Below are 27,433 nucleotides of genomic sequence, written 5' to 3' on the forward strand. Positions count from 1 at the left end.
GAAGGTAGAAAGTTCATGGTGATGAAGAGATCCCCGACTTCATCTTTCAAGACCACTGACTCAAGTCAAGACCACCGACCCAAATCAAGAAAAGAATTGCGCACGCGCAAAGGACTAATAACCGCATTTTAATAGGAAGCGGGGAATGGGAGGTGCTGGAGATATGTATAGGATTAATATCTAACACTTTGTGAAATCAATAGAGGGCAAATAACCGGGTAAGTGGCTGGCACGTCCCTAGGAGGCGACTCCCGTGCCGCCCGCCGGCGTAATCAACACACCACTTTCTAACTTTAATTAGTTAGAGAGTTTCTGTCCGTGAATACCGGCTTTTTAATCATTCACTGGAAACGTCGAGCAGACGGAGATCTAGGAAGCAAAGGCAACCCTGAGTCGCTTCCAGCGTGCCCTCAGCCCCGCCAGAGCCTCAGCACCCCCACAGCCTCCCCAGTCGCTCCAAAGCCTTCTCAGCCTTTGCAGCCCTTCCATCAGCCGCTCCCTCTCGCGGCGCTCCGCGGCCTCCCCTGCGCAGGGAGCAGCGGCGCAGGAAGCGGAGCAGCCGCGCCTCTGGGGCTCGGCGCGGGGCAGCGCTCAGGCACAGAGCCCGCAGCGCAGAGACACTCCCTGCACGGCGCCCGTTCGGCTCCGCGCCCAGAGCTTCGATGCCGGGCAGGCGGCTCGCTCGGGCTCCCTGGAGCCGGCACTGGGGCACGGCCCGGCCCCCACAGCGCCGGGAGGGGCTGGGAGGACAGGGACGGCATTTGGGGGTCCTGGGGTTCACTGGGAGACCCTCACTGGGAACCCCCTTCCCGCTGTCCCACCTCCCCTCATCCGCCCTCTCCCGCCCCTTTCCCACCGTCCCCCGAACCCCAGCTCCCCCCAGCTCGGTTTGGGGGGGACCCACCCCTTTCCCACCGTGTCCCGTCCCCGCCCCGCTCACCCGAGAGCTCCTCGCCAGCAGCCGGGGGGACGGAGGAGGAGGAGGAGGAGGAGCGGGAGGAAGAGGAGGGGCAGAGGAGGAGCGGGAGCAGGAAGGGGAGCAGCGAGAGGAGGCGCCGCGTGCGTCCAGCGCTCTCTGGATCTGCAGCCCCTTCGCGCCGGGAGCATCGCTGCCCCCGCATGCCGCAGGTGACCGGGAAGGGGGACCTCGCTCCGGGTATCGTGGGTGGTCCGGGGAGGGTTTCTTTTGAAGGGGGGAGGGATATTTGGAGTTCAGCCGAAGTACCTTGGGGCTCCCTGATTCTTTTCTTCGGGTGGAGCGATGTTTGGATCTCGCAGGACTCCAAAGCTGACCCGAAATGCCCTTTGGGTGGATACTGCGGGGTCCCCGGGAGGTGTTTTTTGGGGATGTCGCGGTGGCGGCTGCCGGCAGAGCGCCGGCGGTGGGTGGCGGGTGCGGGGTCCCGGGAGCCACGTGGCGATCGCCCGGTACCGGCGGGGGAGGAGGGGAGGAGCCTTGAGAGGGGGGAGAGAGAAAAGCGGGGAGCCCCGGGAGTCCCGGACCCTGAAATGGGGGCCTGGAGAGGGGGGACCCCGGCAGCCGGGAGTGGGGTGAGCTTGGAGAAGGGGGAACCCCGAGAAGGGATGAGCCTGGAGAGGGGGAACCCGTGGGACACCAAAGAGGGAACCCCAGAGAGGGGGGATCCCCGGCACCCCGAAGCAGAGAGCCAGGGGAGGAGGGACCCCTGGGACCCCAAAACCCTCGGCATCCCTTAGTGCAGCCCCAGAGAAGGGGGACTCCCTGAACCCCAGAGTGGGGAGACCAAAGAGGGGGCACCCCTGGGATTCCCTGGAAGTCTGGAGCGGGCAGAGACCCTGCAGAGAAGGGACCTCCAATATATGCAGGGCCCGCAGCATCCAGGACAAGGGGGACCCCCAGAACCCCGTAGTGGAGAGACCAGAGAGGGGGAACCTCAGTGAGGGATATTTTCCTCTGAGTCTTGATGTTTTGGAGGTTTTCATGGACACAAGATATGTGGTGACTCCTAGAGATGGACTTGGGCAGGAGAAACCCCCAAGCCAATGCGCTCACCCCTTGGTTTTCCCCCCAAAACAGGACTTCTCATTCCCAAGCCTTGGCCAAATGGAGGAGGCGGAGGCAGTGAGGAAGATGCCCCAGGAGCCCCAGGCAGGTGAGGAGGAAGTCAGTGCCCCTTTCCCTTCTCTCTTGCTCCATCTCCCAGCCCAGCATCGCCCCTGGCTGCAGGACAACCCCGCTGCCGACGCCGTCCTGCCGGGGACGGACTGGGGGGATCTCCTTCCCCTTCCCTGTGGCACGGAGGCAAATTGCATCCTCTCCTTGTCTTTCTTCTCGTTCCTTTTCCTTGCTTCCTTCCTTCCTTCCTTCCCCTCTCTCTACCTTTTCCTTCTACTTCTTGTTTCTTTTTCTTCTTTTTCCTTCCTTTTCCTTGTTCCTTCATCTTCATTCTCCCTTTTTTCTTCTTGTCCCTTCCTCTCCTTCTTCCTTCTCTACCCTTCTTCCTCTCCTTGTTCTTTCCTTTCTCCTTCCTTATTCCTTCCTCTTCCTGTCCCTTCCTCTCCTTGTCCTTGGTCCCCCAGGCACTGAGCTGCAGATGGAGACCAGGGAGGACAAATCCCCGTGGCAGAACCTCATGGAAGAGGCTGCTTTGAGTGGCTCAATGGCACAGGAATCACACGGGGAGGAAAAGCCAGAGGGATCCCCCACAAGGAGGGGCTCCAAAGCCAGCCCAGGGTGCTCTGAGGAGAAAAGGCCCCCCCTCTGCTTCATCCAGAGGTCCAACCTGGTGGTCCATGAGCAGCTTCACACTGGGGAGAAGCCCTACAAGTGCTTGGAATGTGGGAAGAGCTTCAGCCACACTTCCCACCTCTTCATCCACCACCAGATACACACAGGGGGTTGGCCCTACAAGTGCTTGGAATGTGGGAAGAGCTTCAGCCACAGCTCCAGCCTGATCCGCCACTATAGGATCCACACTGGGGAACGGCCCTACAAGTGCTTGCAGTGTGGGAAGAGCTTCTGCCAGAGCTCCAGCCTGACCTGCCACCAGGAGATGCACGCCAGGGGAGGGCCCTTTGAGTGTCCTGAGTGTGGGAAGATGTTTCAGTGGATCTCCTATCTCATTGTACATCAGCAAACACACACAGGGGAGAGGCCCTTCCGCTGCACAGACTGCGGGAAGAGCTTCAAGTGGAGCTCCCAACTCACCAGCCACCAGCGCATCCACACCAGGGAGAGGCCTTAGAGTGTCCCGAGTGTGGGAAGAGCTTCTCCTGGAGCTCGTCCTTGAGGAAACACCAGCAGAGGCACCAGTAAGGGAATCCCTGCGAGTGCCCCGAGTGTGGGAAGAGCTTCGGGCACTGCTCCAACTCCATCTTAAAACTCGAGGTGCTACTGACTGAAAAGCTCTTCCAGAACCCTGTACTTCAGACACTTAGGAATTCTCTTCTCTTATTAAATGCCGTAAAATATTACCGTGTCCTGCAGCCGTAGGGAGGAGGAGAGAAGAGCCAGCAGGCATAAATATGCAGCAAGATTGATTGATTGAATTATTTTACAAACTCTTTTATAGCCTTTTTTCTTCATAGTCTAACTGGATAAAGGATCAGCCACCCCTTGGTGTGATTGGCTAAAATCCTAGAACATCCATTGTCAAAATATTTTTCTACTGTACTATAAACAAGGCTTCTCAAGGTTGCCTGTGTTTCATTGTTTATAGAACTCTGCTGCTATCTTCTGTGCGAGAGAAAAGTCTCTCACGGACTTAGAAAATAGCAAGAAAATTCTTGCTAGCAGCATTTTTGTGTCCACATTCTCTTTTCCATTCTTTGTCTTTTTCCTGGCCTATTTACTGACCTTTATTCTTGTACAAATTGTCTGTCCCAGTAAGTCCTTCTTTGCTGAACCGATGATTTCTTCTTCAATGCAAATCTGCAAAGCAGAAGGAGAGGAGCCCCTTGGAATGGCCTCAAAGTGGAGCAGCACTCACTGGCACAGCCTCTTCTCCTGCCCTCAGGCAAGGGACCGACAAGGCAGCACCAGCCTTGTCAGAGCTGGGCAAGGACAAGAGAGAGCAGATGCCAACAGGGGCTTTGTGCTGCACCAAGGGACGTTTGGGTTGGGCATTAGGAAGAACTTTTTCCCAGAAAGGGGCATTAGATATTGGAATGGGCTGGCCAGGTGGGGGTGGAGCCACCATTGGGGAGGTGCTCAAGGAAAGCCTGGGTGGGGCACTCAGGGCCTGGTTGCCGTGGTGGGGATGGGGCACAGGTTGGACTCGATGATCTCCCAGGGCTCTTCCAAGCCAATGCATTTGGTGATTCTGTGACATCACAGGCTCTGGGGACAGCGTGGTGGCTGTCCGCTGTCCCCAGCCCGTCGCCGTGCCCAGAGCCCAGGCAGCACTCGGCGCGGAGCCACGGCCAGAGCCAGCGTGGAGGTGGCGGCTCATCCCACAGAGCACCATGGCCAGCCAGGGCTTCTCCTGGCTGCTGCAGTTCTGTGTGCTGCTGATGCTGGCCCATCCTCTCGACCCTTCCAGCCATCCTGAGGGGGACATGGGCACCTCGGCTCTGCTTCGCGAGGAGCTGGAGCCACAGGACTCCGTGGGCCCTGGGATGACCCCCTTGGTGGACGTGGTGCTGGTTTCTTGGACATGCTCGGCCCTGGAGCTGCTGATCATGGGCCTTGTCCTGGGATGGTTCTGGAGACGCTGGGGAGAGGTGAGGGAGGGGGGTCAGGCAGGCGGGACAGTGCCAGGGCCGGCAGCCACCAAAGCCTTGGGCCAAGCCAGTGTTGGGCGAGGCCTGAGAGCCCCCGTGGCGGAGCAAAGCCGGGTTGGATCAGAGGGTGCTGGGCCTCCCAGGCAGCCCTTTGGCCACGGCCCCTCAGCAGTGGGGGCTGAGCCCCTGGGCGGGAATCGGGCCCAGCCTGAGCCCCAGGGACACCAGGCAGAGGCGGCCGGAGCTCTTCTTGCTGCAGCCTCTGCCCGGGGCAGCCCAGCCAGGCCCGAGTCTCTCGCGGAGAGGCCAAGGGCAGCGCCAGAGGGCTCAGCCCCGCTCGGCCCCTCTGCCCCTTCCATCGGGCTCCCTGGGCCGGGCCGTGCAGGAGAAGCGCCGGAGCCCCTGGGGCTGTGCAGGACGCGCTGCGGGGACGTGGCTGCCCCAAGGAGCTGCTGCGGCTGCTGAGGCACAACCGCGCCCGGATGCGGCTGTGCCGGCGCCACCGCTCTCTGCAGAGGCCCAGAGCCAAGACACCAGCAAAAGGGGGCAGCTGCAGGAGGAGGAGACCCCGAGGCTCCCCTCAGCGCTGACTCTCCAGCTCCAGCTCGGCGCTCAGCTTGCAGGACATCGCGGGGGATGCGTGACCAGTGCTCAGCCCGGGCACTGTGACATCCCCCAGCTTAGGGGTCAGTGAAGCCTCCCATCCTCAGCCGCAGAGCTCCCAGCCACCTTTTCCCCCAGAAGCTGAAGTTTCCATGACTGTTCCAGTTCCAAACTGTTGACCCTTTTTGGAGGCATAAGGTTCTCACCCTATAATCTTCCAGTCACCCCCCAGCAGTCAAGTTAATCAAGTTCAGGTTTTGTGGACATTGCTGTGTCATTTCCTTGATATCCATGCGAGAGGGGACACGGTGATGGATGGGTTTGCACGGGAGCTGCAGAGCCCCGGAATGGAGAGCCTGAGTGTCCCAGCAGGAATTGCAGGAGTGTGGAGGGCAGCTGGAAAGAAGATCGTGGGCAATATTCTCCTGCCTCCATCTTCCAAGGAAGCTTTGATTTGACCCCTGTCTGCACCGTGCCACGGGGCCTCCAGAGGCCCAGGGAGGTGTCTGGGTGGCCCCAGAAGGACCCTGGCGCACCAGGGAAGGGGCAGGAGCATCCCTGTGGTGCTGGGAGAGACACCCAGAGGGGGCCAGCCCTGGGGCCCGGGCAAGAGCTGCATTCAGGCAGCCAAATTCATGCAGGGTCTGGCCGGGCTCTGCCCAGGATCAGTCCAGCGATCTCCACTCCTGTCTCACCTCTTTGTATTTTCTTTGTATTTCTTTGTATTTATTTCTGTGTATTGATCCTGATGTCCCTCAAAATGCCATTAGAAATCGTTTTCCCTCAAAATAAATACTGACTTATTTTGGTTTTAGGAATTAACCACGGGTAGTCCCTGCTTAAATGACTTCTCTGTGACTTATTCTGCAGTTTGTTCCTTTACAGCACCATCAACCACCTCTCTTAAAATACAGATCCCTCACTGGAAGCAGGGAATTCACCTGGATCCCCTCCTGGGACCCCCCTGGATCCTCGTGGACCACCCCCCCCGAGGACCCTCCACACCCATGCCCTGTGGGACCCCTGTGCCAGGCTGGGCTGAACTCCCAGGCCCTGCGGCCAAACTCTGCCTGGAACCTGCTGGGTTCGGCCCAAAGCGAGGAAAGCTCCGGGACCCGCAGATCCATTTTGTCCTGTGGCTGTGGGGCCCCACCCCCGAGGGAGCAGGACTGGGCACTGTGACTTCAATCCCTTATTCTGAATCTCCCTCTCCCTCTCCCTCTCCCTCTCCCTCTCCCTCTCGTCTCCCTTTCCTTTGGGTGATCACAAATCCCAGAGCAGCTGCAGAGCCCCGTGCCCAGTTCGGGTTTCCCAGCAAAGAGAGGCCTGGGGCTGAGGTGCCCTGGGATAGCCGGGAATGGGGGGTCCAGGGGAAGGGGGTCAGGGAAAAGGGGGATCCAGGGGCTGGGAAAGGTGGATACCCGGAAAGGGGGGCCAGGGGGGTGTTGGTGCGGGGTCAGGGGGTGCAGGGGGGTCCCGGAGCTGGGGAAGGAGATGCAGGGTGGTCCCAGTGCCCAGGAATGGGGCAGGGGGGAGCAGGATCTGGGAAATGGTGGCAGCTGCTGGGCAGGGACCACGACAGAGAGGGACAGGCTGGGATGGGCTGGGACAGACTGGGACACTGGGATACACTAGGACTGGGACCAGAATCCACTGGGAGCAGAACTGGGGCACCAGGGATCATACTGGGACATACTGGGACCACACTGAGGGCTACTGGGAGCAACTGGGAGCATGCTGAGGACAACTGGGGGCATGACTGGGACAACTGAGATGTACTGGGAGAGACTGGGAGTGGTTTTGATCATCCTGGGACTGACTGGAACAATACTGGGAGTGACCAGATCCGTAGTAGGGGTGAATAGGAGAAAGTGGAACAATGCAGGGAGTAACTGGGATCATAACGGGCCTGACAAGGCCAAACTTAGAGGGACTGTAATAATACTGGGAATGACTGCGATCATACTGGGGGTGACTGTGATCAAACTGGACCCATATTGGGAGAGTCTGGAAGTTACTGGGCTCATACTGGGTGTTGGGGTTTTAGGAGTTCTTCTGTTTTCTTTTTCTCTTAAAGAATTTTCCCCATACATGTTGCCAGGGGGAAAAATTACTGGGTGCTTAAGAAAAACAAAAGACCCGGCCACAGGAGGAGGAGTCCATCTGGCTACTCTCTTTCACCTGGGCTTGTGGGCTGTTAGTTCTCTGTGTTCTGACAGAGAGAGAGGCTGGAAGGAATTCATCAGCACTGGAGACTTCTGCTTTTTCAGCTGCCTCCCTTCTACCTGAGAAACCCTGGGATTCCCAAGCCCACCTTCCCTGCCCCGCTGGGAGCTGGGCCATGGCCATCCTGCCCCCGCCGTTGCTTCGAGCCTTCGCTGCTCTGTAGCCCTGCACGCCCTGCCTGTAGAGACCTCCGGGGGTTCACACCGCAGCTCCGGAGTTCGATACATCTCGTCTGCCGCCTGGGATTTGTGCTCGTCCCTGCTGTTCCAGCGTGCTGTTCCCGAGGGTCCGGCCGGACACCGGGATCGGCTGCCCAGGGGGTTTTTGAAACCTTTGTCCCATCCCTTCCCGGGATCCCAGGCCGCCAGTGCCGCGTGCTCCCCGAGCTCGCTCCGGAGCGCCCCCTGCAGCCGCGGGGGAACCATCGCACCTGCCCTGCTCACCGGGAGCCGCCAGCGCCCCTGCCGGCTGCGAGCGGAACTGCACCCGAGGGGAAAGGGCCTGACAGCCGAGAAGGCTGGCACTGGGTTTGTGATTGTTTGCTGTTACTGCCATAGTTATTGCTGTTTGTTTGCCTTGTTATACACATATAGATATATAATAGTAAAGAACTGTTATTCCTATTTTCCCATTTCTTTGCCTGAAAGCTCCTTGATTTCAAAATTGTAATAATTCGGAGGGAAGGGGTGTTGCATCTGCCATTCCGAGGGAGGTTCCTGCCTTCCTTGGCAGACACCTGTCTTTCAAACCAAGACAGATCTTGGTGCCCAACCGTGGGGCCTGAGGGCATTAAGAGAAAGGCGTGAAAAAGGAATAAAAGTTTGTGGATTACTTAATTTTGTGTGCTGGATATAGGGACCTTGTTAGGCAGCACTATGTGGTCTAGTTTACCCTGGTTTGGGTGGCATGTGGCCGTGGCTATATTCTTCCCCTTTGCAGCTCCTTACCTAAACATGGGTCCTCTGACTAAGGCTACCATTGCTGTTGTCCACTTTGCACTATGGGTCGAGAAGGTGAGGAATTTGTGGGCTTTTAACTTCCTCCAGAATGTGGGCACGTGGATAAAGGGCTATCACACACTAAGTGTATGTTTTTGGGGTTATGTTAAAAATGGTACCTTCTGTGAGGAAATGACACCAGGGGAAGTTTTCTCCCAACCCCTCAACCAGTTCTTTGGGCCCACCTCACCCATTTTCGAAGGGTTTAGATTTCCTCTGGGTACTAACCAACTGGTGCTGGTAGGCCTACTCTATCTAGCCCTCGGGGATAAGCTGAGATTGGCCTGGATAACTACCCAAATACCAGCCCCAGACACTAGAGATGCTACCCCAGAGCCTGATCCAGCCCCAGAACCTGACATGGCCCCAGACACCAGAGATCTAGCCCCAGAGCCTGACACAGCCCCACAGCCTGATACCACCCAACAGCTCGCCTCAGAAATGGACTACTCAAACTGGGTGAGGGTACTGGTGAAGGGGATGTAGGAGATGTGCCAGGAGATATGCCAGATGCTAACGGAATACACCTCCTCAGCTAGTGAAAAACCCTCTCCCTGCCCCAAAGAGGGTGAGTCTGATGGTGCAGCAGTGGAACCCACGGATGTTTCAACCGTTCAGGCTCCAGCTGAATCACAAGGACAATCACAGCCAGCAGCAGTCACCCCTGTGCAGAGGAGGAAGTATAAGACCAAGTATAAGACCCAGTACGACCAGTTAATGATGATGGGGAACCAGGGCCCTCACAACCAGCAGGAGAGTCAGAGCCGGAAATCATCAATGAGTCCCTGTCTCACGACAGTCTCCGTGGTATGCGAAAAGACATTGTGCGAAGGGGGCGTGAGCCTTATACCACCTGGCTGCTTTGGGTTTGGGACCTTATGGGCACAGGTGTGCAACTCGATAGTGGTGAGGCAAGGTATCTGGGATCGTTGACCCAGGACCCAGGCGTGGACCAGATATTTGTGAGGGAGCCAGGGCCCCTTTCTCTCTGGGAGTGGCTCTTAATGAGTGTGAGAAAAGGTTCATTCACAAAGACAGAATGCAGGAGTACCATCATAGAATGCAGTGGAAGATACTCGAGGAAGGGATCCAACAGCTAAGAGAGGTGGCAGTATTAGAGGTACTCTTTGGGAGGGATGGACAGCCTGATAATGACCCCGATAAGGTCAGGTGCACAGGACAGATGATGTGGAACCTGGCAAAGCTAGGGCCATCGCAATACACCACCTTCATTGCAACGACTGATGCTGACAATAATTGAGAAACAGTGGGCTCTGTTGCCAACAAGCTCAGGAATTATGACAGTATGGTCAATGGTCCGCTGAAAGCTCATGTCTCTGCTGTGGTTAAAGACCTCAAAGAGGAGATGAAGGAGATGAAGGAAGAGATGAGGAAGGTAAGGCACCAGTGCAAGTCACAGGCCCCCAAGTCAGAGCTAGAGAGAGAGAGGGTACACCCCACGAGCTGAGCTGTGGTTTTTTCTGTGCGAGCATGGGGAAGACATGAGAAGGTGGGATGGGAAACCCACTTCTCTCCTGGCAGCGCGGGTGCGTGAACTCAAGGAGGGAGGCACTAACCGAGGGGGTTCCACTAAGGTGAAAGTAGCCTCAGCCTCCCGTGACCGAGCTGCCAGGTATTACAGAAGGGAGGATGATATGTCGGATCCCCTTGAAGGGACATCTGGCATGTATGCCCAGGGAAGGAATGATAACCAGGGCTAGAGGGGCCCTGCCCCTAGCCAGGAGGAGGCACGGGAGAACCGGGTTTTCTGGACGGTGTGGATTCGATGGCCTGGCACATCAGAGCCACAACAATATGATGCATTGGTTGATACTGGGGCACAGTGTACTTTAATGCCATTGGGACATGTGGGGGCAGAACCTGTCTCCATCGCTGGGGTGACTGGGGGATCACACGATTTGATGCTATTGGAAGCTGAGGTGAGCCTGACTTGGAAGGAGTGGCAAAAGTATCCGATTGTGACCGGCTCAGAGGCCCTGTGTATTCTGGGCAGACTTCCTCTGGAATGGCTATTACAAAGACCCAAAAGGACTCAGGTGGGCATTTGGGATTGCTGCTGTGGAGGCAGAGGGCATTAGGCAATTGAACACCCTGCCTGGACTATCAGAAAATCCTTCTGCAATTGGGCTCCTGAAAGTGGAAGAGCAACGAGTGCCAATTGCTACCTCAACAGTGCACCGTCAGCAGTATCGGACAAATTGAGATGCTGTGATTCCCATCCACAAGATGATCCATGAGTTGGAGAGTCAAGGGGTGGTCAGCAAGACCCACTCACCCTTCAACAGCCCCATCTGGCCTGTGCGCAAGTCTGACGGGGAATGGAGATTGACTGTGGACTATCGTGCCTTGAATGAAGTGACTCCACCATTGAGTGCTGCTGTGCCGGACATGTTGGAGCTCCAGTACAAGCTGGAGTCCAAAGCAGCAAAGTGGTACGCCACTATTGACATTGCTAATGCATTTTTCTCCATTCCTCTGGCAGCGGAGTGCAGGCCTCAATTTGCCTTCACCTGGAGGGGTGTGCAGTACACCTGGAACCGACTGCCCCAGGGGTGGAAGCACAGTCCCACCATCTGCCATGGACTGATCCAGGCTGCACTGGAAAAGGGTGAGGCCCCAGAACATCTGCAGTACATTGATGACATCATTGTGTGGGGGAACATGGCATCGGAGGTATTTGAGAAGGGAGAGAGAATCATCCAGATTCTCCTGGAAGCTGGATTTGCCATCAAGAAGAGCAAAGTCAAGGGACCTGCCCGAAACATTCAGTTCCTGGGAGTAAAGTGGCAAGATGGATGACTGTCGCAGCGGGGATTACTGCAACAAGTATATTTCAAACCAGGAGTCTCGTAGAAATGAAGTATATATGGACAGATTCGTGGTAGATGTTTCAGAGATGTTTATTTCTCCAGCCGCATGGCCGGGGCTCAGCTCAGGAACTCCGCAGTCACGGGACCCCAGGGTCCTTGGCGTTATCAGGGAACCCAAACCAACCAATGGGGAATGAAGCTGAGCAGGGGCAGGGAAACACCGTGCCTCCCCCCCAGGACCCCTCTGCCAGGGCCCATGGCAGGGGGAAGGGACCTCAATATCTCACCCGTTTTATTTTAATAAAAGGAGAATGAAAACAACTGGATAAACATAACAACAACAGTTTCAAGACAAAACAAGCCACCCTCCTGAGTCTTTAAATGTCCAAACAGATTCTGTGGAACATCTTAGGGCTGACAGAAGGGAGACAGAACTCTCCGGGCATGCTTTGTGGGGAAACTGAGGCAGGAGAGGGTTTAATTTCCTCCCTCCCCCTTTTCATCCCCCACTCGGCATCGGAGAGGAATTGTAGGGAAATGGAATTGTATAGGGAAGCCATGGGGTGAAAAACAGATTAGGAATAAACTGGGGATAGGGTAAACTTAGGAAGGGGTTCATATTGGGTATAGGGTAAAAGGGGGAAGTAGGCTGTGGATAGGGAAATTGCTGAGATGGATATTGTTTATAATTTTGTGCATAACAGCTGCCTTTGACTGGAATACCCCCAGGCCCAGTAACATTTGCTGCTTGTAAACCCTTCTTTCCTTGCACTATATCAAATTGTACAACTTCTCCATCTCCTACACTTTGCAGGTAATTTTTAGGGTTATTCCTTTTAATGGCAGTTCTATGGATGAATAGGTCTTCCCCTGTATCATCTCGTGTTATAAATCCATAGTTGTTTTTTACATTGTACCATTTCACAGTTCCTGTAACTTTCGTGGCTATAACTCCTCCTATCACGTGCTTGCGTGTTCGTCGTGACTGCTGGTCCCGCGTGGCCGCCGCCTCGCTGACTCCGACGTCTTGGCCGGGCCCCTGCGTTGCGGCTGCTCCGCGCTCTCCGAGCGGCGCTGCTCCGGCGCGTGTCTGGGCTCTGCACGGCCCCGCGTTGCCATCGCTGCTGGCCCCATGCCCTGTGAGCGGTTCTGCTCCGCCAACTCCACGCTGCTTTGAGTGCGGCCCTGTTTCGGCTCGGTGCTGCACTGCGCGGCCTCTCGTGTCGCTGTGGAAACCGCCGCTTCTCCCTCCGCAGGGCTCTCCAAGCCGTGTGCTCAGAGCGGCCTGCCACGCCGATGCCCGGTTCCTGGCTGCTCGTGGCCCACGGCACCCGCGGCGCCTGCGGCATCGCTCCCTCACTCGCGGCCGCGTGGCCAGGGACCCCGAGACAGGGATGGGGTCCGCCATAAGGCGCACGCTCCCGAGGGGGCCGGGCGCATCCAGCACAGGCACCTCCGCCGGCGTGTGCCACAGGGATGGCAGCCGCGCGGCCTCGGCCGCGGGACTATGGCCATCCTTTGCTTTAGGGGTAATAAGACCATATAAATGCTCTTGAATAGCTCCACTGACCACCATGGATCCACACAAGGGTTCAATCACTAATACATGTTCTGTTTGATCTTTCATCTCCCACAAGATCTCGTCCCAAAAACACCCCTGACAAGATCCAGGAGGTTCAATATCTAACTCTCGAGAAATATAGGAGAAATTTTTGAAAAGCCAGTTGAAAAAAAGTTCTAGATCTCCCGGTTCCATCACTTTTTTGTTTTGTTGTTCAAGGATTCCTTTAACTTCTAGGTACATTTTTTTCTGTGGCTCAGAGAGCCCCATTTCCCACGATTCTTCCATAGTCCAGAGAGAATATCCAAACCAAGATGAGAAGAGAGAGGTCTGGAGTGGTTATTTTACTCACGAATTTTCCTCAGGGATCTGTATCTTGCTCTCATTCCTCCACCAGTTTGTCGCAGTGGGGATTACGGCAACAAGTATATTTCAAACCAGGAGTCTTGTAGAAACAAAGTAGATGACATCAGATTCCCACCAAGGTCATCAATAAGATCACAGCAATGTCTCCACCGACCAACAAGAAGGAAACACAAGCTTTCCTAAACACCATAGGTTTTTGGAAAATGCACATTCCCGAGTACAGTCAGATCGTGAGCCCTCTCTACCTGGTTACCCGCAAGAAGAATGATTTCCACTGGGGCCCTGAACAGCAGCAAGCCTTTGCCCAGATCAAGCAGGAAATCGCTCACGCCGTAGCCCTTGGCCCAGTCAGGACAGGAGCGGAGGTGAAAAACGTGCTCTATTCTGCAGCTGGGAACAATGGTCTGTCCTGGAGCTTCTGGCAGAAGGTGCCTGGTGAGACTCGGGGCCGACCACTGGGATTCTGGAGCCGAAGTTATAGAGGGACCAAAGCCAACTACACTCCCACAGAGAAAGAGATCTTGGCAGCTTATGAAGGAGTCCAAGCTGCATCAGAAGTAATCGGCACAGAGGCACAACTCCTCCTGGCACCCCGACTGCTGGTGCTGGGGTGGATGTTCAAAGGAAAGGTTCCTTCCACGCATCACGCCACTGACGCTACTTGGAGCAAATGGATCGCCCTCATCATGCAGCGCACCTGCATTGGAAACCCAAGTCGCCCTGGGATCTTGGAAATAATTACAAACTGGCCAGAAGGTGAGATTTTTGGGTTATCTTCTGAAGAAGAAGAGGAGCAAGTGACACATGCCCAAGAAGCCCCACCATATAACAAGCTACCAGAGAGTGAAAGACAATACGCCCTCTTCACTGATGCTTCCTGCCGAATTGTAGGCGCTGGCTGGAAATGGAAAGCCGCTGTATGGAGCCCCACACGACAAGTTGCACAAGCTACTGAAGGAGAAGGGGGATTGAGCCAATTTGCCGCATTCAAAGCTGTCTAATTAGGTCCTGACATTACTGAAAGAGAGAAGTGGCCAAAGCTCTACCTCTACACTGATTCATGGATGGTAGCCAATGCTCTGTGGGGTTGGCTGGAAAGGTGGAATAAGGCAAACTGGCAGCACAGTGGAAAACCAATCTGGGCTGCTGAGGAGTGGAAAGGCATTGCCACTCGGGTAGAGAAGCTATCCTTGAAAGTCCGCTATGTAGATGCTCACATTCCCAAGAGCCGGGCTAACGAAGAACATCGTAACAACAAACAGGTAGATCAGGCTGCAAAAATAGAGGTGTCCCAGATAGACTTGGATTGGCAACATAAAGGAGAGTTGTTCCTAGCTCGATGGGCCCATGATGCCTCAGGTCATCAGGGCAGAGATGCCACCTATAGGTGGGCACGAGATCGAGGGGTGGATCTGACCATGGACAGTATCTCCCAGGTTATCCATGATTGTGAGACATGCACTGTGATCAAGCAGGCCAAGCGAGTGAAACCCCTGTGGTATGGTGGGCGATGGTCCAAATACAAGTATGGGGAGGCCTGGCAGATTGATTATATCACACTGCCTCAAACCCTCCAAGGCAAGTGCTATGTGCTCACAATGGTAGAAGCCATCACAGGATGGCTGGAGACCTACCCTGTGCCTCACGCTACTGCCCGGAACACCATCCTGGGCCTGGAAAAGCAAGTCCTTTGGAGGCATGGCACCCCTGAGAGAATCGAGTCTGACAATGGGACTCATTTCAAGAGCAGCCTTATAAACACCTGGGCTAGAGAACATGGCATTGAGTGGGTGTACCACATCCCTTACCATGCACCAGCAGCTGGGAAGGTTGAGCGGTGTAGTGGATTGCTTAAAACCACCTTGAAGGCACTGGGTGGGGGGACTTTCAAAAACTGGAAGGTGCGTTTAGCAAGAGCCACCTGGTTAGTTAACACCCGAGGCTCCACCGGTTGAGCAGGCCCTGCCCAATCCGAGCCCCTACAAACAACATACGGGGATAAGGTTCCAGTGGTGCACATAAAAGGTATGCTTGGAAAAACTGTTTGGGTTAGTTCTGCCTTAAGCAATGACAAACCCATCTGTGGGGTTGTTTTTGCTCAGGGACCAGGTTGTACCTGGTGGGTGATGCAAAAGGATGGAGAGACCCGATGCATACCTCAAGGGGACCTCTTTTTAAGGTGAACTACCCATGGCTCTGTTCTTGTATCAGTATCAGCATGTATATATGTATATAATTTGGGTGATGCAGGAATTTATATGGTTAAAAGGGTTCAGTTTCATGTAACATGCTAGTATGGGAAAAATTTGGGGTGGATAATACTGGGGTTTTAGGAGTTCTCCATGTTTTTTTTTTCTGTTAAAGGAATTTTCCCCATACATGTTGCTAGGGGGACAAATTACTGGGGGCTTAAGGAAAACAAAGACCTACCCATTGAGGGTGGGGTGCATCGAGGTACTCTTTTTGTTTCACCTGGGTGTGGGGACAGTTGGTCTCTGGTCTTTGGACAAAGAGTGAGGCTGCTTACTTTGGCTGCTTTTCCTTCTGCTGGAAAAGCCCCAGGATCCCAAGCCCGCTTTCCCTGCCCCGCTGGAGCTGGGCTGTGGCCGCCCTGCCCCACCGTTGCTTCGAGCCTTCGCTATGTTGTAGCCCTGCTCTCCCTGCCTGCCCAGACCTCCGGAGGGTTCTCCGTTTGGATACCTCTCATCTGCCACCCGGGATTTGTGCTCGTCCCTGCTGTTCCAGCCTGCCGTTCCAGCCTGCTGTTCCCGAGGGTCTGGCCAGACACCGGGATCGGTTGCCCAGCGGTTTGTGAAGCTTTTATTCCATCCCTGCTCGGGTTCGGCGGGCCATCGGAGCTGCGCGCTCCCTGAGCTCGCTCCGGAGCGCCCCCTGCAGCCGCGGGGGAACCATCGCACCTGCCCTGCTCACCGGGAGCCGCCAGCGCCCCTGCCGGCTGCGAGCGGAACTGCACCCGAGGGGAAAGGGCCTGACAGCCGAGAAGGCTGGCACTGGGTTTGTGATTGTTTGCTGTTACTGCCAGAGTTATTGCTGTTTGTTTGCCTTGTTATACACATACAGATATATAATAGTAAAGAACTGTTATTCCTATTTTCCCACTTCTTTGCCTAAAAGCCCCTTGATTTCAAAATTGTAATAATTCGGAGGGAAAGGGGGAGTTGCAATTTTTTTCTTCCATTTCAGGAGAGGCTCCTGCCTTCCTTGGCAGACACCTGTCTTTCAAACCAAGACAGATTCTAAATTTACCCTGTGGGGAAGGGATGTCATGTCTCAATGGGGAGCGAAAGTCGACATCCCCCAAATTCCCCGGGATTTTTGATAGTGGCCACTGTAGAGCACCCAACCCAAGCACTGAATTGGAAAACACATTCACCAGTGTGAGTAGATCAGTGGCCACTAAATGAAGAAAAATTAGAGGCACTCAACGCACTCATTGATGAGCAGTTGGCAAAAGGCAGCATCGTACCAACCAACAGCCCCTGAAATTCCCCTGTGTTTGTCATCCCAAAGCCAGGGAAGAACAGGTGGCGGCTCCTCGACGATTTGCGAAAAATAAACAAAGTTATAGAAGATATGGGACCCATTCAACCAGGGATGCCCTCCCCTTCTATGCTCCCATGGAATTGGAAATTGGCTGTAGTTGACATAAAAGACGGCTTTTCTCAAATTCCCCTACACCCTGACAACACCTCACGGTTTGCCTTGTCGGTTCCCACCATCAAGTGAGAAGCTCCCATGCGGCGCTGCCATTGGTGTGTGTTGCCTCAGGGCATGGAGAACAGCCCTACCATATGCCAATGATATGTCACCCATATTCTGGCCCCAATCCATGCCAAAGCAAGAGAAGCCATCATCTTCCACTACATGAATGATGTGCTGGTGTGTACTCCCAACGACAGCCTGTTAGAAAAAGTACTGGATGTGACAATTAAAGCATTAGCCAATGAAAGCTTTGAGCTACAGGAAGAAAAGGTGTCTTGGTTTGAAAGACAGGTATCTGCTAAGGAAGGCAGGAGCCCCCCTTAGAATGCCAGATGCAACCCTCGTGCCTCCGAGTTATAATTTTGAAATCACGGGGCTTTTAGGCAAAGAAGTGGGAAAATAGGAATAACAGTTCTTTACTATTATATATGTGTATAACAAGGCAAACAAACAGCAATAACTCTGGCAGTAACAGCAAACAATCACAAACCCAGTGCCAGCCTTCTCGGCTGTCAGGCCCTTTCCCCTCGGGTGCAGTTCCGCTCGCAGCCGGCAGGGGCGCTGGCGGCTCCCGGTGAGCAGGGCAGGTGCGATGGTTCCCCCGCGGCTGCAGGGGGCGCTCCGGAGCGAGCTCGGGGAGCACGCGGCACTGGCGGCCTGGGATCCCGGGAAGGGATGGAACAAAGGTTTCAAAAACCCCCTGGGCAGCCGATCCCGGTGTCCGGCCGGACCCTCGGGAACAGCACGCTGGAACAGCAGGGACGAGCACAAATCCCAGGCGGCAGACGAGATGTATCGAACTCCGGAGCTGCGGTGTGAACCCCTGGAGGTCTCTACAGGCAGGGCGTGCAGGGCTACAGAGCAGCGAAGGCTCGAAGCAACGGCGGGGGCAGGATGGCCATGGCCCAGCTCCCAGCGGGGCAGGGAAGGTGGGCTTGGGAATCCCAGGGTTTCTCAGGTAGAAGGGAGGCAGCTGAAAAAGCAGAAGTCTCCAGTGCTGATGAATTCCTTCCAGCCTCTCTCTCTGTCAGAACACAGAGAACTAACAGCCCACAAGCCCAGGTGAAAGAGAGTAGCCAGATGGACTCCTCCTCCTGTGGCCGGGTCTTTTGTTTTTCTTAAGCACCCAGTAATTTTTCCCCCTGGCAACATGTATGGGGAAAATTCTTTAAGAGAAAAAGAAAACAGAAGAACTCCTAAAACCCCAACACCCAGTATGAGCCCAGTAACTTCCAGACTCTCCCAATATGGGTCCAGTTTGATCACAGTCACCCCCAGTATGATCGCAGTCATTCCCAGTATTATTACAGTCCCTCTAAGTTTGGCCTTGTCAGGCCCGTTATGATCCCAGTTACTCCCTGCATTGTTCCACTTTCTCCTATTCACCCCTACTACGGGTCTGGTCACTCCCAGTATTGTTCCAGTCAGTCCCAGGATGATCAAAACCACTCCCAGTCTCTCCCAGTACATCTCAGTTGTCCCAGTCATGCCCCCAGTTGTCTTCAGCATGCTCCCAGTTGCTCCCAGTAGCCCTCAGTGTGGTCCCAGTATGTCCCAGTATGATCCCTGGTGCCCCAGTTCTGCTCCCAGTGGATTCTGGTCCCAGTCCTAGTGTATCCCAGTGTCCCAGTCTGTCCCAGCCCATCCCAGCCTGTCCCTCTCTGTCGTGGTCCCTGCCCAGCAGCTGCCACCATTTCCCAGATCCTGCTCCCCCCTGCCCCATTCCTGGGCACTGGGACCCCCCTGCATCTCCTTCCCCAGCTCCGGGACCCCCCTGCACCCCCTGACCCCGCACCAACACCCCCTTGACCCCCCTTTCCGGGTATCCACCTTTCCCAGCCCCTGGATCCCCCTTTTCCCTGACCCTGGGGACCCCTGGACCCCCCATTCCCGGCTATCCCAGGGCACCTCAGCCCCAGGCCTCTCTTTGCTGGGAAACCCGAACTGGGCACGGGGCTCTGCAGCTGCTCTGGGATTTGTGATCACCCAAAGGAAAGGGAGACGAGAGGGAGAGGGAGAGGGAGAGGGAGATTCGGAATAAGGGATTGGAGTCACAGTGCCCAGTCCTGCTCCCTCGGGGGTGGGGCCCCACAGCCACAGGACAAAATGGATCTGCGGGTCCCGGAGCTTTCCTCGCTTTGGGCCGAACCCAGCAGGTTCCAGGCAGAGTTTGGCCGCAGGGCCTGGGAGTTCAGCCCAGCCTGGCACAGGGGTCCCACAGGACGTGGGTGTGGAGGGTCCTCGGGGGGGGTGGTCCACGAGGATCCAGGGGGGTCCCAGGAGGGGATCCAGGTGAATTCCCTGCTTCCAATGAGAGATCTGTATTTTAAGAGAGGTGGTTGATGGTGCTGTAAAGGAACAAACTGCAGAATAAGTCACAGAGAAGTCATTTAAGCAGGGACTACCCGTGGTTAATTCCTAAAACCAAAATAAGTCAGTATTTATTTTGAGGGAAAACGATTTCTAATGGCATTTTGAGGGACATCAGGATCAATACACAGAAATAAATACAAAGAAATACAAAGAAAATACAAAGAGGTGTGGACTGATCCTTGGCAGAGCCCGGGCAGACCCTGCATGAATTTGGCTGCCTGAATGCAGCTCTTGCCCGGGCCCCAGGGCTGGCCCCCTCTGGGTGTCTCTCCCAGCACCACAGGGATGCTCCTGCCCCTTCCCTGGTGCGCCAGGGTCCTTCTGGGGCCACCCAGACACCTCCCTGGGCCTCTGGAGGCCCCGTGGCACAGTGCAGACAGGGGTCAAATCAAAGCTTCCTTGGAAGATGGGGGCAGGAGAATATTGCCCACGATCTTCTTTCCAGCTGCCCTCCACACTCCTGCAATTCCTGCTGGGACACTCAGGCTCTCCATTCCGGGGCTCTGCAGCTCCTGTGCAAACCCATCCATCACCGTGTCCCCTCTCGCATGGATATCAAGGAAATGACACAGCAATGTCCACAAAACCTGAACTTGATTAACTTGACTGCTGGGGGGTGACTGGAAGATTACAGGGTGAGAACCTTATGCCTCCAAAAAGGGTCAACAGTTTGGAACTGGAACAGTCATGGAAACTTCAGCTTCTGGGGGAAAAGGTGGCTGGGAGCTCTGCGGCTGAGGATGGGAGGCTTCACTGACCCCTAAGCTGGGGGATGTCACAGTGCCCGGGCTGAGCACTGGTCACGCATCCCCCGCGATGCCCTGCAAGCTGAGCGCCGAGCTGGAGCTGGAGAGTCAGCGCTGAGGGGAGCCTCGGGGTCTCCTCCTCCTGCAGCTGCCCCCTTTTGCTGGTGTCTTGGCTCTGGGCCTCTGCAGAGAGCGGTGGCGCCGGCACAGCCGCATCCGGGCGCGGTTGTGCCTCAGCAGCTCCTTGGGGCAGCCACGTCCCTGCAGCGCGTCCTGCACAGCCCCAGGGGCTCCGGCGCTTCTCCTGCACGGCCCGGCCCAGGGAGCCCCATGGAAGGGGCAGAGGGGCCGAGCGGGGCTGAGCCCTCTGGCGCTGCCCTTGGCCTCTCCGCGAGAGACTCGGGCCTGGCTGGGCTGCCCCGGGCAGAGGCTGCAGCAAGAAGAGCTCCGGCCGCCTCTGCCTGGTGTCCCTGGGGCTCAGGCTGGGCCCGATTCCCGCCCAGGGGCTCAGCCCCCACTGCTGAGGGGCCGTGGTCAAAGGGCTGCCCGGGAGGCCCAGCACCCTCTGATCCAACCCGGCTTTGCTCCGCCACGGGGGCTCTCAGGCCTCGCCCGACACTGGCTTGGCCCAAGGCTTTGGTGGCTGCCGGCCCCGGCACTGTCCCGCCTGCCTGACCCCCCTCCCTCACCTCTCCCCAGCGTCTCCAGAACCATCCCAGGACAAGGCCCATGATCAGCAGCTCCAGGGCCGAGCGTGTCCAAGAAACCAGCACCACGTCCACCAAGGGGTTCATCCCAGGCCCCACGGAGTCCTGTGGCTCCAGCTCCTCGCGAAGCAGAGCCGAGGTGCCCATGTCCCCCTCAGGATGGCTGGAAGGGTCGAGAGGATGGGCCAGCATCAGCAGCACACAGAACTGCAGCAGCCAGGAGAAGCCCTGGCTGGCCATGGTGCTCTGTGGGATGAGCCGCCACCTCCACGCTGGCTCTGGCCGTGGCTCCGCGCCGAGTGCTGCCTGGGCTCTGGGCACGGCGACGGGCTGGGGACAGCGGACAGCCACCACGCTGTCCTCAGAGCCTGTGATGTCACAGAATCACCAAATGCATTGGCTTGGAAGAGCCCTGGGAGATCATCGGAGTCCAACCTGTGCCCCATCCCCACCACGGCAACCAGGGCAGAGCCCTGAGTGCCATGCCCAGGCTTTCCTTGAGCACCTCCCCAATGGTGGCTCCACCCCCACCTGGCCAGCCCATTCCAATATCTAATGCCCCTTTCTGGGAAAAAGTTCTTCCTAATGCCCAACCCAAACGTCCCTTGGTGCAGCTCAAAGCCCCTGTTGGCATCTGCTCTCTCTTGTCCTTGCCCAGCTCTGACAAGGCTGGTGCTGCCTTGTCGGTCCCTTGCCTGAGGGCAGGAGAAGAGGCTGTGCCAGTGAGTGCTGCTCCACTCTGAGGCCATTCCAAGGGGCTCCTCTCCTTCTGCTTTGCAGATTTGCATTGAAGAAGAAATCATCGGTTCAGCAAAGAAGGACTTACTGGGACAGACAATTTGTACAAGAATAAAGGTCAGTAAATAGGCCAGGAAAAAGACAAAGAATGGAAAAGAGAATGTGGACACAAAAATGCTGCTAGCAAGAATTTTCTTGCTATTTTCTAAGTCCGTGAGAGACTTTTCTCTCGCACAGAAGATAGCAGCAGAGTTCTATAAACAATGAAACACAGGCAACCTTGAGAAGCCTTGTCTATAGTACAGTAGAAAAATATCTTGACAATGGATGTTTTAGGATTTTAGCCAATCACACCAAGGGGTGGCTGATCCTTTCTCCAGTTAGACTATGAAGAAAAAAGGCTATAACAGAGTTTGTAAAATAATTCAATCAATCAATCTTGCTGCATATTTATGCCTGCTGGCTCTTCTCTCCTCCTCTCTACGGCTGCAGGACTCGGTAATATTTTACGGCATTTAATAAGAGAAGAGGATTCCTAAGTGTCTGAAGTACAGGGTTCTGGAAGAGCTTTTCAGTCAGTAGCACCTCGAGTTTTAAGATGGAGTTGGAGCAGTGCCCGAAGCTCTTCCCACACTTGGGGCACTCGCAGGGATTCCCTTACTGGTGCCTCTGCTGGTGTTTCCTCAAGGACGAGCTCCAGGAGAAGCTCTTCCCACACTCGGGACACTCTAAGGCCTCTCCCTGGTGTGGATGCGCTGGTGGCTGGTGAGTTGGGAGCTCCACTTGAAGCTCTTCCCGCAGTCTGTGCAGCGGAAGGGCCTCTCCCCTGTGTGTGTTTGCTGATGTACAATGAGATAGGAGATCCACTGAAACATCTTCCCACACTCAGGACACTCAAAGGGCCCTCCCCTGGCGTGCATCTCCTGGTGGCAGGTCAGGCTGGAGCTCTGGCAGAAGCTCTTCCCACACTGCAAGCACTTGTAGGGCCGTTCCCCAGTGTGGATCCTCTGGTGGCAGGTCAGGCTGGAGCTCTGGCAGAAGCTCTTCCCACATTCCGAGCACTTGTAGGGCCGTTCCCCAGTGTGGATCCTCTGGTGGCAGGTCAGGCTGGAGCTGTGGCTGAAGCTCTTCCCACATTCCAAGCACTTGTAGGGCCATCCCCCTGTGTGTATCTGGTGGTGGATGAAGAGGTGGGAAGTGTGGCTGAAGCTCTTCCCACATTCCAAGCACTTGTAGGGCTTCTCCCCAGTGTGAAGCTGCTCATGGACCACCAGGTTGGGCCTCTGGATGAAGCAGAGGGGGGGCCTCTTCTCCTCAGAGCACCCTGGGCTGGCTTTGGAGCCCCTCCTTGTGGGGGATCCCTCTGGCTTTTCCTCTCCGTGTGATTCCTGTGCCATTGAGCCACTCAAAGCAGCCTCTTCCATGAGGTTCTGCCACAGGGATTTGTCCTCCCTGGTCTCCATCTGCAGCTCAGTGCCTGGGGGACCAAGGACAAGGAGAGGAAGGGACAGGAAGAGGAAGGAATAAGGAAGGAGGAAGGAAAGAACAAGGAGAGGAAGAAGGGTAGAGAAGGAAGAAGGAGAGGAAGAGACAAGAAGAAAAAAGGGAGAATGAAGATGAAGGAACAAGGAAAAGGAAGGAAAAAGAAGAAAAAGAAACAAGAGGTAGAAGGAACAAGTAGAAAGAGGGGAATTCGGAAGGAAGGAAGGAAGGAAGGAAGGAAGGAAGGAAGGAAGGAAGGAAGGAAGGAAGGAAGGAAGGAAGGAAGAAAGGAAGGAAGGAAGGAAGGAATTCGGAAGGAAGGAATTTGGAAGGAATTCGGAAGGAAGGAAGGAAGGAAGGAAGGAAGGAAGGAAGGAAGGAAGGAAGGAAGGAAGGAAGGAATTCGGAAGGAAGGAATTCGGAAGGAAGGAAGGAATTCGGAAGGAAGGAATTCGGAAGGAAGGAAGGAAGGAAGGAAGGAAGGAAGGAAGGAAGGAAGGAAGGAAGGAAGGAAGGAAGGAAGGAAGGAAGGAATTCGGGAGGAAGGAATTCGGAAGGAAGGAATTCGGAAGGAAGGAATTCGGAAGGAAGGAAGGAATTCGGAAGGAATTTGGAAGGAAGGAAGGAATTCGGAAGGAATTCGGAAGGAAGGAAGGAAGGAAGGAAGGAAGGAAGGAAGGAAGGAAGGAAGGAAGGAATTCAGAAGGAAGGAATTCGGAAGGAAGGAAGGAAGGAAGGCAGGAAGGAAGGAAGGAAGGAAGGAAGGAAGGAATACGGAAGGAATTCGGAAGGAAGGAAGGAATTCGGAAGGAAGGAAGGAAGGAAGGAAGGAAGGAAGGAAGGAAGGAAGGAAAGAAGGAAGGAAGGAAGGAAGGAAGGAAGGAATTCGGAAGGAAGGAAGGAAGGAAGGAATTCGGAAGGAAGGAATTTGGAAGGAATTCGGAAGGAAGGAAGGAAGGAAGGAAGGAAGGAAGGAAGGAAGGAAGGAAGGAAAGAAGGAAAGAAGGAATTCGGAAGGAAGGAAGGAAGGAAGGAATTCGGAAGGAAGGAAGGAAGGAAGGAATTCGGAAGGAATTTGGAAGGAAGGAATTCGGAAGGAAGGAATTTGGAAGGAATTTGGAAGGAAGGAAGGAAGGAAGGAAGGAAGGAAGGAAGGAAGGAAGGAAGGAAGGAAGGAAGGAAGGAAGGAAGGAAGGAATTCGGAAGGAATTTGGAAGGAAGGAATTCGGAAGGAAGGAATTTGGAAGGAATTTGGAAGGAATTCGGAAGGAATTCGGAAGGAAGGAAGGAATTCGGAAGGAATTTGGAAGGAAGGAAGGAAGGAATTCGGAAGGAATTCGGAAGGAATTCGGAAGGAATTCGGAAGGAATTCGGAAGGAATTTGGAAGGAAGGAAGGAAGGAAGGAATTCGGAAGGAATTCGGAAGGAAGGAAGGAAGGAAGGAAGGAAGGAAGGAAGGAAGGAAGGAAGGAAGGAAGGAAGGAAGGAAGGAATTCGGAAATAATTCGGAAGGAAGGAAGGAAGGAAGGAATTCGGAAGGAATTCGGAAGGAAGGAAGGAAGGAAGGAAGGAAGGAAGGAAGGAAGGAAGGAAGGAAGGAAGGAAGGAAGGAAAGAAAGGAAGGAAAGAAAGGAAGAAAAGAATGGAAGGAAAGAAAGGAAGAAAAGAAAGACAAGGAGAGGATGGGATTTGCCTCCGTGCCACAGGGAAGGGGAAGGAGATCACCCCAGTCCGTCCCCGGCAGGACGGCGTCGGCAGCGGGGTTGTCCTGCAGCCGGGGGCGATGCTGGGCTGGGAGATGGAGCAGGAGAGAAGGGAAAGGGGCACTGACTTCCTCCTCACCTGCCTGGGGCTCCCGGGGCATCTTCCTCACTGCCTCCTCCTCCTCCATTCGGCCAAGGCTTGGGAATGAGAAGTCCTGTTTTGAGGGGAAAACCAAGGGGTGAGTGCATTGGCTTGGGGGTTTCTCCCACCCAAGTCCATCTCTAGAAGTCACCAGATACCTTGTGTGAGAATTTAAAGAGTTTAATATAAAGACAATAAGAGACACATAAAATAAAGCAAAGGGATAACGGCCGGGTGCCTTGGCGCTCTGCCAAGAGCACACCTGATGCTCGAGGTGAGTCCCTTTTATATCATTTTTATTGTCCGTTCTCTATTAATATTAAAACTTTTCTCAGAGCTGTTCTGCATGGCCACTCCTTGGTTCCGCCTTTTTAGAGCATGCGTAGTCTTCTGCCTTGCGGTTTTATTTCTTTTGATTCTTGGGGTTGGGCCTGCTAGGTAAGAGTCGATGGTAGGGTGGATCTCTTAATTCTCCAGACAGTCAGGGCTGATTGCAGCTTTGGGCCTCTTTGCCCCCCAGCCAGAGCGGTGATAGCGGCTCTCGGACTCTCCTGGCAGAGCAGCCTTTGGGCCCTTTTGTTCTCTGGACAAAGTGTTGCTTAGCAGCTCCTTGGGCCTCATCCTGTGTTCACTTGGAGGTTCTCTTACTTGCTCACACTTGCTAACATTCTTGCTAAAAAGAGAGAAAACTACATCTACACAGCAAAAAAGCATTTCTAACATTATATAATATCTACTTTTATACTTTGCGAGAAGCCAATATTATATTATATGTTTATAACACTTGTGTCCATGAAAACCTCCAAAACATCAAGACTCAGAGGAAAATATCCCTCACTGAGGTTCCCCCTCTCTGGTCTCTCCACTATGGGGTTCTGGGGGTCCCCCTTGTCCTGGATGCTGCGGGCCCTGCATATATTGAAGGTCCCTCCTCTGCAGGGTCTCTGCCCGCTCCAGACTTCCAGGGTATCCCAGGGGTGCCCCCTCTTTGGTCTCCCCACTCTGGGGTTCAGGGAGTCCCCCTTCTCTGGGGCTGCACTAAGGGATGCCGAGGGTTTTGGGGTCCCAGGGGTCCCTCCTCCCCTGGCTCTCTGCTTCGGGGTGCCGGGGGTCCCCCGTCTCTGGGGTCCCCTCTTTGGTGTCCCAGGGGTTCCCCCTCTCCAGGCTCATCCTTTCTCGGGGTTCCCCCTTCTCCAAGCTCACCCCACTCCCGGCTGCCGGGGTCCCCCCTCTCCAGGCCCCCATTTCAGGGTCCGGGACTCCCGGGGCTCCCCGCTTTTCTCTCTCCCCCCTCTCAAGGCTCCTCCCCTCCTCCCCCGCCGGTACCGGGCGATCGCCACGTGGCACCCGCCACCCACCGCCGGCGCTCTGCCGGCAGCCGCCACCGCGACATCCCCAAAAAACACCTCCCGGGGACCCCGCAGTATCCACCCAAAGGGCATTTCGGGTCAGCTTTGGAGTCCTGCAAGATCCAAACATCGCTCCACCCGCCCCATTCCGAAGAAAAGAATCAAGGAGCCCCAAGGTACTTCGGCTGAACTCCAAATATCCCTCCCCCCTTCAAAAGAAACCCTCCCAGGACCGCCCACGATATCCGGAGCGAGGTCCCCCTTCCCGGTCACCTGCGGCATGCGGGGGCAGCGATGCTCCCGGCGCGAAGGGGCTGCAGATCCAGAGAGCGCTGGACGCACGCGGCGCCTCCTCTCGCTGCTCCCCTTCCTGCTCCCGCTCCTCCTCTGCCCCTCCTCTTCCTCCCGCTCCTCCTCCTCCTCCGTCCCCCCGGCTGCTGGCGAGGAGCTCTCGGGTGAGCGGGGCGGGGACGGGACACGGTGGGAAAGGGGTGGGTCCCCCCCAAACCGAGCTGGGGGGAGCTGGGGTTCGGGGGACGGTGGGAAAGGGGCGGGAGAGGGCGGATGAGGGGAGGTGGGACAGCGGGAAGGGGGTTCCCAGTGAGGGTCTCCCAGTGAACCCCAGGACCCCCAAATGCCGTCCCTGTCCTCCCAGCCCCTCCCGGCGCTGTGGGGGCCGGGCCGTGCCCCAGTGCCGGCTCCAGGGAGCCCGAGCGAGCCGCCTGCCCGGCATCGAAGCTCTGGGCGCGGAGCCGAACGGGCGCCGTGCAGGGAGTGTCTCTGCGCTGCGGGCTCTGTGCCTGAGCGCTGCCCCGCGCCGAGCCCCAGAGGCGCGGCTGCTCCGCTTCCTGCGCCGCTGCTCCCTGCGCAGGGGAGGCCGCGGAGCGCCGCGAGAGGGAGCGGCTGATGGAAGGGCTGCAAAGGCTGAGAAGGCTTTGGAGCGACTGGGGAGGCTGTGGGGGTGCTGAGGCTCCGGCGGGGCTGAGGGCACGCTGGAAGCGACTCAGTGTTGCCTTTGCTTCCTAGATCTCCGTCTGCTCGACGTTTCCAGTGAATGATTAAAAAGCCGGTATTCACGGACAGAAACTCTCTAACTAATTAAAGTTAGAAAGTGGTGTGTTGATTACGCCGGCGGGCGGCACGGGAGTCGCCTCCTAGGGACGTGCCAGCCACTTACCCGGTTA

At 55.6% G+C, this 27,433-nt stretch overlaps 1 protein-coding gene and 1 pseudogene across 1 annotated transcript in view; one reads left to right on the plus strand and one right to left on the minus strand.

The window, feature by feature from the left end:
* The first annotated feature begins 1,047 nt into the window (after window positions 1-1,047).
* Window positions 1,048-27,433, plus strand: part of LOC125318795 (zinc finger protein 239-like) — an 80,705-nt gene continuing 54,319 nt past the window's right edge. The window contains exons 1-2 of the mRNA XM_048289727.1: window positions 1,048-1,128; window positions 2,057-2,132. Coding sequence (XP_048145684.1) covers window positions 1,120-1,128; window positions 2,057-2,132 — 85 coding nt within the window. The 5' untranslated portion in view covers window positions 1,048-1,119. The remainder of the gene's footprint in view (window positions 1,129-2,056; window positions 2,133-27,433) is intronic.
* Window positions 22,165-26,603, minus strand: LOC125318794 (annotated as a pseudogene).

This window comes from Corvus hawaiiensis, chromosome 31 (genome assembly GCF_020740725.1).
Source record: "Corvus hawaiiensis isolate bCorHaw1 chromosome 31, bCorHaw1.pri.cur, whole genome shotgun sequence".
Classification (NCBI taxonomy): Eukaryota; Metazoa; Chordata; class Aves; order Passeriformes; family Corvidae; genus Corvus; species Corvus hawaiiensis.